This window comes from Hyalella azteca, unplaced genomic scaffold, assembly GCF_000764305.2.
Source record: "Hyalella azteca isolate HAZT.00-mixed unplaced genomic scaffold, Hazt_2.0.2 contig3501, whole genome shotgun sequence".
NCBI classification, from domain to species: Eukaryota; Metazoa; Arthropoda; class Malacostraca; order Amphipoda; family Hyalellidae; genus Hyalella; species Hyalella azteca.
In genome coordinates, this window is record NW_025933750.1 from 1 (window position 1) to 12103 (window position 12103).

At 37.0% G+C, this 12103-nt stretch overlaps 1 protein-coding gene across 2 annotated transcripts; it reads left to right on the forward strand.

Annotated features, from left to right (window-relative positions):
• The first annotated feature begins 2298 nt into the window (after positions 1–2298).
• On the forward strand, positions 2299–11781 carry LOC108675343 (beta-centractin). Of its 2 annotated transcripts, XM_018163346.2 has the most exons (10): positions 2299–2413; positions 5953–6017; positions 6510–6611; positions 7216–7255; positions 7345–7404; positions 7558–7682; positions 7892–8026; positions 8609–8783; positions 9597–9750; positions 10501–11781. In XM_018163346.2, the coding sequence occupies exons 1-10, from the start codon at positions 2366–2368 to the stop codon at positions 10725–10727; spliced, it is 1131 nt and encodes a 376-aa protein (XP_018018835.1). In that variant the 5' UTR covers positions 2299–2365; the 3' UTR covers positions 10728–11781. The 2 variants fall into 2 exon arrangements, with proteins under 2 accessions (XP_018018835.1, XP_018018834.1); XM_018163345.2 differs by lacking the exon at positions 7345–7404 and having other exon boundaries at positions 7216–7315.
• Positions 11782–12103: the final 322 nt, after the last annotated feature.

A 12103-nucleotide genomic window follows, 5' to 3' on the forward strand; every position in this document is an offset into this window, starting at 1 on the left:
AGGGGTATCGAATAATATCCAAGGAGCCTGATCTATGATAGAGTACAGTTGGAAATATCATCAGGAAGCAATCATCCTGATGATATCATCCGAGCATGCTGGTGCTAACCTTCCAAGACCTGGTCGTCCAAGGAAACTAACAGACGGTAATGCAAGGTGGATTAACAGAAAGGTACAGAAGAACCCGTTTGTTGCTCGTGGTGAAATTAATAGCGACCTAGAGGAATCTTGGATTGATGTTGAAGAAAAGGACTCAATCAGCAGAGCTCTAAATCGTACTAGTAATATAAATTAAATTTTGGTGACGATTTTGTCTATTTTCGCTAGTGTCGAAATGATTGCAAGAGACGTGGCAAATTTTGCTCGCATTGAAAAAGAGGATTGTGGATTTTAACAAGCCAAATTTCAATCAAATACCTACAACTTGACTTCCGGGCAAGATCACTTTTCTATCGAAGAGGAAGATTTTCTTGCATTTCAAACGAGGATTTCAAACACTATGGAGCCCAGCTTACGCCACCCCATGTAAAATTGACCAAAACTAATGCATATTAAGCCATAAATTTTATGATAAAGTTTAGTTTTTTGATCTTGGAGCAAATCCAGCCTCCAGGAGGATGTTAGAGCCAGCAACGAACTGGGAGCCTAGGTCAGAAATGCAATATTCACGCAGGCCAAACTGAAAACAATGCAATTGAAATGATCTGCATATTTCAATAATAGATAATCTAGGTATACTGGAAGATTAATTGGGACCTCATGGGAAGGGACCTCATGCAAGTGGGGCATGAATGTATTACCTTGGTTCGCACCCAATTAACTCTAATGGAAATCAGGCCAATGTAGTCCATGAACCGATATCTAAAATAGATCGCAAGTGGATTAATCCGGATCCGGACAGCATAAACACAATTTTTCAGTAAAATTTTAATTCACTGGCTTTCATTGATTAGTGGCTTCGGTCATCAAGTTTGGAATACATTCTGAATGATTAAAGTTCCGCGTCTGCTGGATTAGTATGGAAATAGCGAACGAATTTTGATTAAATTTTGTCACTACTGACGTCAATGAGCCCAATTTTTACAGAGACGGCATGAACCCGATTTTTCAGAACCACCGAAAAAAATTGTTACAGCTGAAAAAAAGTAGTGCAAAATTTTCTTAAAACGTAGCACGGGAAATAAGTTTTGGTTAAGTTAGAGATATTATTCCAGTTTTCGTTCATTTGGAAGACGCAGCCGTGCGCTACCAATTTTCTTCACCAATTAGCCCTGAATAGAACGCCTAGAAGCCTAGTCCGAATTATGCTTTTAACTTTTANATGTTAAATCAACAGTCTCGTTCAGTCAGTTCATATCAAGTAAGGTGACATTTTTATCCCAAAAATTCGCACATGAAGAAGCATTCTAAACAAGCTATTGAGTTGATATTAATACCTGACAGTGGATTTTACTTTACTAATTAATTGTGTATGTCTTTCTAGGACTTGGGGTAACAACTGACGATGGAGGTGGACTCTGAAACGTTTTCCTTTATAAAGAACCGGTGAATTTTCTGATATTTTCTTTTCTCTTAAACTCGCGATTATATGCTACTTCTCCACGCAACTTCTTCGCAACTTCTCCACGCGACAAAATTTCTTCTCGCTTCGAATCACCGACATGTGGAACAGCCTCCCCGATGACATCGTTGGCGCTCCAAGTANCTTGGAATGATTTTTGACGCCCCTCGCCTTAAGTTGTCTACAAAATTAAAGTTCTCAACGCCATTAAGGTTCTCAACACAATTAAGGTTCTCAACACAATTCCTAAGCTGGCGTCCTAATCTGAGCTGCATTCCAATTGATGGGATTCATAGTATACTCATAGTTGTAGTAGTATAATGGTGTCAGCATTGATTACGCCGTTAGACTTGTCACCAATTTCAACATCGCAGAATATCCACAGTGTGTTGCCGGTCTCAAACACCCAACCCTCTACTGTAATGTTTGCGTTGCTAAACGCTCGGTTACTTAAATTGTCACTACGTTATTAAATAAGTATCACTGCCGTTTGCAGGCATTCCCTTTTTATCGCTCATCCGATCTCTGAGAAGCATAGTCGGCCTGAAAATTGTCCGCGAGAGAACACGTATAATCTGATTTCAATAGCATATGGGTTGGATAGTTTTTATTGATGTAAAATATGATACAATTTCTGTGTTACATCGTGAAAAATTCAGAACAAGTTATCTTAACTCGTGCAAAAGTTTTTAAATAGAACTTTATATGTATTCCGAGCCGGGAATTAGCCCGCAGAAATAACAAGTGTATGACGTGATCACTTGTTGTTCGTTGACATAACTCAGTACTCACACCCAAGGCACCATGGAACCTTATGAAGTCTTAGTCAATCAGCCAGTAGTTATTGACAATGTAAGTACGTTAAGCAGATATATTTTAGGATGATTCGTCGACTGTTAACGATATTATCACATTTATGGAACACGCCAAGTTGACGCCAACGCAGTTAATGTCAAGGAGGCAGGAGATGCGAGACTGTTACTGTTAGAGAATCCTGAATCTGAGTGAATCACAATTAAGGAATGCAAAATTCTACTTTGTACAAGCAAAGCTAAAAAATGTAAAAATGAAACAATCTTACTATTTTCTAAAAATAATTTGACTGCCTAAAAAATATTTTTTCCTCTAATTGGGATTTTAAGGATATGTATTATGCAATTTTGGTTTAAGAAAACTGGGCACTGAAGTGGGCAGAACTCCGCAGAAGCCAGTTGCCTGTAGCCACACACATAATGGCCAGCCAGAGATTTTTTAGCCTTGGTTCATTTCCTTATATACTTGATATTTGAATCAATTTCTTATGTATGATAATCATAGTGAATTATTAATACCATCAAACAGGGACAGGGCAATGAATAACAAATAAGGGAACCAGTCTGTAGAGTATGGCCTTTTAGCTTGAGATATTGGCGTCTTTTAAAAATTGTTATCAGCCACCTCGACCTTACATTGGCGTCTTTTGAGGATCTTCATCAGCCATCTCGACCTTACATCGGCGTCCCGTCGCGGTCGGCGCGATCTGAAACATGGTGGCAACAACAGAACTTACGTAACGCATACGTTTTTTTTATAGTTTTTCATTTCTCGATGCGTCCTTAATGTGTCGGAATATACCGCGTTTACCCTACCATCAAACAGGGACAGGGCAATGAATAATAAATAAGGAAGAGCCAGGGTGCAGAATTTGCAAGTTGCATCACTTAAATATGGATTTTTAGCCTAAGATGTTGCGAGCCATTTTCAAGATGCGTTGCTGGGTAATTTCAGGGTAAATGTTAACAAGAAAATGCTGCTAACAATTTTGATAGTAGGCCCTATATCCCTTACTATCTCTGCTGCATGCAATGCAACACTTACTCATTGCAACTTTTTTCCAGAGAAGCTTCACTGCATCCTGATCCATCTAACATACTGGAAAAGTCTATAGTGGCAAACCAGTGATTTTTTAGAATCAGTTCATTTTTAATTTGCTCCTTTGAGTCCTTTACTCAAGATTTAAGCCAATATCTTATGTATGATGATGCTGGTATTCATCTTACTAACCTGGTCTACTTATACTGATAGGTCTTGAAATTGAACTAAAGGAGAGTCTAAAAAAACTTTCCGCTTTGCCACTATGCAGAAAACTTACCGTCAACCGGGGCAACTCGGGACTGGCGGGGCAACTCGGGACGCACCTCCGACACGGCGTAAAACTGTTATAGTAGCGAAACTAATTGGAATATTGCAAAACTAAATATAGTGGCGTAAACGTCAACATTTTTCCTATCTATGTAGTATAAAGGCAGTCGAAAAATACGACATTTACTAGCTTTGAAAAATTCCTGAAAAAAATGGTGAAAAACGCTGTTTTGAAAAGTTACTTCTGCTAAGGTCTGTAGCAAAAAAAATATTCGCCGTATTAAAAAATTTTACTTACATAAAAGTTGCATTAAAACCCATTAAATTGAATTAGGGTACATTAGATTTAATTAGGTTTCATTAGATTGCATTAGGTTACATTATGTTACATTAATTTAGATTGCATTAGGTTATGTTAGATTCTATTAGGTTTAATTATTTTGCAGAAGAGTACATTATATTGCATTAGGTTACATTACATTGCTTTAGAATGCAATAGATTGCGTTAGAAGGCAATAGATTGCATTAGAATGTAATAGATTGCGTTAGAATGCAATAGATCACATTGAAATGCAATAGATCACGTTGGAATGCAATAGATTGCATTAAAATGCAATAGATCATGTTGGAATGCAATAGATTGCATTGGAATGCAATAGATTGCGTTGAAATGCAATAGATTGCGTTGAAATGCAATAGATCACTTTGGAATGCAATAGAGTGCGTTGGAATGCAATAGATTGCAATGGAATGCAATAGATTGCGTAGGATGCAATAGATCGCGTTAGAACGCAATAGATCGTGTCAGAATGCAATAGATTGTGTTACATCACGTTAGAACGCAATAGATTGTGTTACATTGCAATAGAACGCAATAGATTGTTGTAGAATGCAATAGATAGTGTTAGAATGCTATAGCGTTAAAATGCAGAAGATAGCATTATAATGCAATAGATCGAATTGGGCGCGTCAGACGAATGCACATCATGATCGTATGCATAACGCATTAGGCACGCCAGATGTATGCACATTATGATTGTATGCATAATGCATTGGGCGGGTCAGATGTATGTACATTATGATCATATGCATAATGCATTGGGCGCGTCAGACGTATGCACATTATGATCATATGCATAACGCATGGGGCGCATCAGACGTATGCACAATATGATCATATGCATAATGCATTGGGCGCGTTAGACGTATGCACATTATGATCGTATGCATAATGCATGGGGCGCGTCAGACATATGCACATTATGATCATGTGACAGATACAAGCAATCAAACAAGCTGAAGATGCGTGCAGTGACGGCAGGGCTGATCGAGCAATCCATAATTTAAGATTGGCCATGGACGCCGATTTAAGGTCAAGGTGGCTTATGGAGAGCTTGAAAAGATGCCGATATCTCAACCTGAAAGGCCCTACTTTACATCCTGGCCTGCACCCTTTAGGGACATGTGGGGTAAATTTGGGCAGTCATCCCTCATTTTGCAGAAATGTTGTAGCAGCTAAACTGATTGAAATGTTGCAAAACTTGAAATAGTGGCATAATGTTGATAAAGTTCAACATTTTTCCTATCTATGTAGCATAAAGCAGGTTGAGAAATTATATATTTATTACCTCTAAAAAATCCCAGAAGAAAAGTGAAAAGTGAGATTTAAGTGTGAAAAGAGTACCATACATACTCCTGCTAAGATCTGTAGCAAAAAACAAAAAAAAAAAAAAAATTTACAATTTTTTAATCTAATCTTGAATTTTAATCTAAGAACTTGATTAAACTGGTTTGTGGTGCAAAACACAGCTGCTTTGAGCATTGTGGTCATGTCTGGCCACAATGATCAATGCTGGTTTAACATGCAAGCCTGGCAAGCCACAAGAAGTTTTGTGTCATATCTTTAATTTTATCTAAACAATAGCTAAATCTTTTTGCATCACATCAGAGGCAATTTAGTATACTATTATTACACATTGATTTTGTATTTATCAAACATAGTTATAATTTGGTTGATATTAGCAAAGTGTCTTGAAAGCAGATTTCAGTATTTGCTGTATTACTTAGCAACATACTGAAGTGACATGCAATTAATGCCCTAACTAATTTCACTGTTAAACTTTTATTGTAAAGCATTTAGAATGCTTGCTGTGCCACTTTATTTTTGAGAGGGAATCTTTTGTTTTCAACAATGTCATCTTAATTTTCTTTGTCACTGTAGGTTGAAAGTGCTAAAGTGTAAGTGTGTCAACTGAAAATTTTGTTTGCAGGGTTCTGGTGTCATTAAAGCTGGGTTCGCAGGTGACCAAGTTCCAAAATGCCATTTTCCAAACTAGTAAGTTTATGTGACATATATTCACAGTAGAACTTTTAACAATCTTTTATGTACCTACTTATTTTCAGTGCTTCTGAGGTCGGTAATTTTTTGAGTGATAACGTACGTATATTGATTTGTTGCTAGTACCGGTAGATATGATTCTAAGTTCCTCATCAGTGGATTAAAGTTTGATTTTTTTTGGTTATATGTATGAATAATATTATTGTTATTAATATAACACAAGTCAAATATTAGTAACTTTAGCTTATGCCAACCATTGCATGAAATTAGTTGAGAAAAAATTTTTTTAACAATCATAAAACTTCATTAATCCTTTGATCATTAATGAAATTGATCAGCGACCAAACTGTTGAGTATTTATATACCTACTTCAATACTTTTTTGTCCAAGCCTCAAGTCTCTATTTCTCTCTACGTGAATTGTAATTATAGACCGCACTTTGTCTGAACATTCAACTTTATGTCTGTAATTGATCCAAAACTTTTCCAGTATTGGTCGTCCAAAACATGTTCGTGTTATGGCTGGAGCTCTGGAGGGAGATCTTTTTGTGGGACCCAAGGCTGAGGAACATCGTGGTTTACTTTCAATAAGGTGAGAGTAAAGTTAGGGTCTAGGTTGGTTAACATTCAATTCGGTGAAGGCACGAAGAGAGTGTTTTTTTTTTAAATGTGGGAGATAGTGAATCTCGAGGCTAGTAAATTTTCAATGAGGAGAGAGTAAAGTGAGACTCCAGTTATGTTAACTTATAAGCTGGAAGTATAGCAAGGCTCAAAGTTGGTTAACTTTGATTTGGTAGTAGTATGATGGGGTTTGAAGATTTTTCTGGCTTGCTTTGATAAAACAGATCTTATTGTAATACTTTCATCAATCCAAAATTTAAAAAAATTGTCAAAACGTGCTGCAATGGCAGTTTTTTAGGGTAATTCATGGCATTTAAGACCATAACAAACTTAGTTTGTTGTTGTGCAACAATTCCTTTGGATAATTTTTGAATTGAAATATTTTTCTAGAAATAGATTATTTGTTTAAATTTTTTCAATTCAGCTACAATATGAACATCGCATAATTATTGCAAGTTGTAATAGATTTCTTTAATTAAATGATTTGCTGTACACTTTTATTAAAAAAAATTCTACATATCATATTTTTTATATCCCTCTGCAAGAAAACTTTATAACAATTCATTCTTGCCCAGGTACCCCATGGAACATGGCATTGTGACTGATTGGAACGACATGGAAAAAATATGGCAGTACATTTACAGTAAAGATCAGCTTCAAACTTTTTCAGAAGAGGTAATGGCATTGTGACTGATTGGAATGACATGGAAAAAATATGGCAGTACATTTACAGTAAAGATCAGCTTCAAACTTTTTCAGAAGAGGTAAGAGATCGATTGCTGCATTATATGCCTACATACCTATGTGTTACTTTGCTCTAATCAGTGCAAATACTTTATTTTATTTAGGAAATATTCATTAATTGTTTGATAATGTTCTTCTAATAGATGTTTTGAGATATAATTTGTCTTTTCCAGCATCCTGTGCTGCTGACAGAGGCGCCCCTCAACCCCCGCCGGAATAGAGAAAAGGCAGCCGAGATTTTCTTCGAGACCTTCAATGTGCCCGCTCTGTTTGTCAGCATGCAAGCAGTCCTCAGTCTGTACGTTTGTGGCAGTCGATGCTTAGCGACCAGTTAATGAGTCAGAATCTTAGTTGAATGCTGAAATTACGATAATACCTAAGATGATTAAGTTATCATCTTAGTGGAATGCTGTTGTTAGAATGTAGCATGAATTGGCTGCTCAATGTTGTTTAATAGTGTGATAAAGTAATCACAGCTGTATATCTGAGGTGTGATGTGTATTGCAGGTACGCTACTGGCCGCACCACAGGTGTGGTGTTGGATTGTGGTGATGGTGTCACGCACGCTGTACCCATCTACGAGGGCTTCGCTCTGCCTCATTCCATCATGCGATCAGATATTGCAGGCAGAGACGTCACTAGGTTTGTTTTATCTCTTGCTGGTCGAATAATTTCTGAGTACCGGGTATTGGACTTCCTTTCATTCATCAACGAAGAAATATTTTACATGCGCACGATCCTTACGTCATCTATAATATACAAATCCTGCATCTATAATACCTATGCATCTATAATTTGCCAAAATTACCTAGTAAGAACATGAATGTTTTCTATAGAAAGGTGGCGAAATAAATAGTGCGTTCTGATTTTTTGTTTCGAAAATCGTGCATTTTATTTCGTCATACGTGTGTAAAATATGGAATTCGTCACTGCAGTGCACTGAAAACCCACTTCTGAAAATCTTCTAATACTTATGGCAGTACATTGTTGGTACACTTTTGAGGAATATTAATCTGTGTCATACTTTAGATTACAAACACAATTGAATTCATTTGAGCTTAGACAACGTGTTGCAGGCAAAGTGGAATATATTAGTGGAGCGTGTAATATATGAGCTTGTGTTGGGCTTCAATGACCTTTGTATTCCTAATACAATTAAGTGTCCTGGCCACATTGATACTGAAAATATGAAGCAGTATTCCTAGAATGGTTGCCTGATTGCAGGTACCTGAAGCTGCTGTTGCGCAAGGAAGGACTTTGCCTCAACACGACGGCGGAGTTCGAGGTGGTGCGCTGCATGAAGGAGCGCGCCTGCTACCTCGCCGCCTGTGCCCAGCGAGAGGAGACTGCTGACAATGAGCGACTCAGCTACACCCTGCCTGACGGCTCCTCTGTCCAGGTCATTTTTTAATCTAAGATTTTATATGAAGAGTAAAACAGAGCTTCCTAGGGTCAATAGTTGAAACCAAATTCTAAAAATTTTTAAAACAAAGCAGCATTCATATGAATTTGTTTATTTCATTGCTTGAAACAAAGTTCCAGACATTTTTCTTATATTAAGCTGCCTTCATTTGAAATACAAATAGACATTTGTGCAGGTCAAACTTTCCACCAAGTCCTGGGAATTTTTTTCACCAAGCAGCATTTATGTTGAAGGAAAAATGATGCTTTGTGCAGGACTCAGGGCAATATCTAAAAAATATAACTCAGTACTCACTGCAGTGAGTGACAGAGAGCGCATTTTCTCGTCGACGGAACCGCATTTTCTCGTCGTCTTTTTTTCTACAATAAAGCTGCCTTCGTTTAAAACAAAACTGAGATTTGTGCTGATCAAACTTTGCAATAACTGGGGGGGAGGGAGGCAATTTTTTAGCAAAGCAGCTTATGTAAGATTATAAAATGGTGCATTGGTCCCATCAATACTTGAAACCAAGCTTGAACATTTTTTTTGGCAGAGTATGTTTAAGAGGAAAGATAACGAATCTGAAGTTGCTTTATATATTATCAGTATTGTGAAAAAAACATACCTTCATACCTTGGTACTGAATAAGCATTTGGGCTATGCTTACCCTTTTCATGATTTGTATTACTTCATTAGGAACAATGATGCATGCAATCTAATTGTTGCTCACGATAGTTGGCATATTCTTAATTTTAAATACAAACATTGTACAACTTTTTATCTTTTTTTAATAAGTGAACATTTTTGTAGATCGGCCCAGCCCGCTTCCGGGCGCCTGAAGTGCTGTTTAGACCTGACCTGGTGGGCAGCGAGTGCGAGGGCGCCCACGAGGTCTTGGTCATGGCCGTCCATAAGAGCGACCTGGACCTGCGCAGGCTACTCTTCCAGAACCTGGTCATCTCAGGTACTGCCGTGCTTCTTTTTATGGTCTATTTGTTCTTTATTAAGGGATCATTACTTCATATTTTGTAGAACTATCGACTCATATGCTATCTTCTCCGCTGGGCTAAAAATGAGACACTTCAAAATATTTTTGCAGGTTTCTGTCGAGATGTTGCTCAGCTGAGAATGATTCTTCTTCTCTGATTATAATTATTATTTGCTGTGTTTATCCATAATTGATAGTCATTATTATGTTTTTTTTACTTGCATTTTAGGATGTTAATGCCTGTACCGACGTTCATCTCAGTTACTTTCAGAGATAAATTAAATCAGATTACTGAATGATCTGGGTTTGAACTTGGTTAACCCTGTTGAGGGAAATCGAAAGGGAAAATAATATTGCTCTACTTACACTTTTGTCTTCAATTATTACTTCAAATTTACAAATTGTTGCGTATTAACGATCTTTACTTTTCGTTGCTTGATTTTTGTTTGACCGTTCCTATTATTTTTTCCTGTTTCGCATCAAAATAATTATTATGTATGAAGGCATGTCATTCGTAGTCTGAGGCTGCAGCATGTGAACGATTGCCCTACGATTGTCATTGCTTTCAAGCCCTTTTTAAAACGAAAGTCAATCGATTTACCCAAATTGAAGTAATTTATTGGAATATTTTTCGAAATTTCTCTAGTGACCGCATCGAATTTAAACAGATTGTACCAAAATATTTCCTAAGGTTTCGCGTCGTAAATTGTTTGTATGTAATTGCAGGTGGTTCCAGCTTGTTCAGAGGCTTCGGCGACCGCCTATTGACAGAAGTGAAGCGCGCCGCCCCCAAGGAAGTCAAAATCAGGATTTCGGCGCCTGCCGAGCGTCTCTACTCGACATGGATCGGTGGTAGCATCCTCGCCTCGCTCGACACCTTCAAGAGGATGTGGCTTAGCAAACGAGAGTATGAAGAAGATGGAGCAAGAGCTCTGCATAGAAAAACTTTCTAGACTTCCCTATGCTCGTCTCCATTATACTCCTCGTCTTTACTGAGAGTAGTTGGAAAATAGATAAGAAAAGGTCTCAAGTTTCTGAAGCATTTATGCTTGCCTCAAGTATTTTCTTGTTAAAAAAGTATACCAATACTAAAGATGGAAGACAATTTTGCTGGATCCACTCTAAATTGGCAACCGCCTTGGAAAGTGAATTTCTATTTTGCGGTTTCACGTGCGCTTTGAATATAAAAATTCTTGTTTATTTTAATATGAATGCAGTTAAATAATGCTTGATCAAATAACTTTTATTGAAGATTGCTTTATCTATGTGTTTTCACCGTCATTGATATTTGAAATCCAGTTACGGTAGATAACAAAAAAATTATGGGGAATGTGTAACTTATCTTAAATTTACACACACATGAATTTATTCCTTTCATTGAATATCCAAAGAAAACTTGGCAACCAGCTACCTTGGGGTGGGGGTTCACTTTTGTGTATCTGCTATTTAATTCAATATTCGTGTGATCGATACAATCGACCTAGTTAAGTTAAGCACCAATGTTGCTGCTAAGTTAATGTCGCTTGGACTTCTCGCTAATTTATATAAATCTAATATATCTTCTGGCTAACAAGCGTACTTGTCACGTCTTAACTTGCTCTCCTGTGAATTTCTCTCCTTTATGATTTTTCATTATTTTCCAACACAACATTTATCCATAATATTCGTTGTTTTTATGTCCGATTGAGAGAAATTTTTATTGAAAATGAGAATCTGTGGCCGAGTAAAAATTTAGCCGAAAAGAATCATTTTATCCGCGGTATTCCCTGAATATTCCTATCCTAAATTTGATGTTTTTAACAATGACACTATATATATATATGGATAACTTTGCTTCAGTCGACCATACGCCCATGGGTAGTAACGTCCATCGGTTGTAATGAGTTTGTGAAGATCTTAATCACACGTAAGTTCATTTCAATAAAAATAAATAAATTTCTTCATTGGAATGATCACGAATTTTAAGAGTCGTTCTTCTCCATGTGCATGATATTAATTTTTTTCGCATGATAACAGAATTTTTAGGGATATAATTTTCTTGAATATAATATTTACACTTGTTAACCCGCTTAAATTTTTATAATCAGAGCCAATCGGTGTTGGTTGAAGCCTTCAAATTATTTCCCATCTGAGCACCGTGATGCCAGCGTGAAATAATTCAGCGTTGATGTGCAGCTCATTTGTTGTCTCTTAACGTCGCTATTTTTGTCCGTTTTGTAAGCTCGTTTGTGATTAGATGGGTATTGCGTTTTTTAGAATATGTTTTGGTCGTAGCTCATTGGGGTTATTTAATTTATATTTCGAGGAAGTTAAGTTGTGATATACCAGT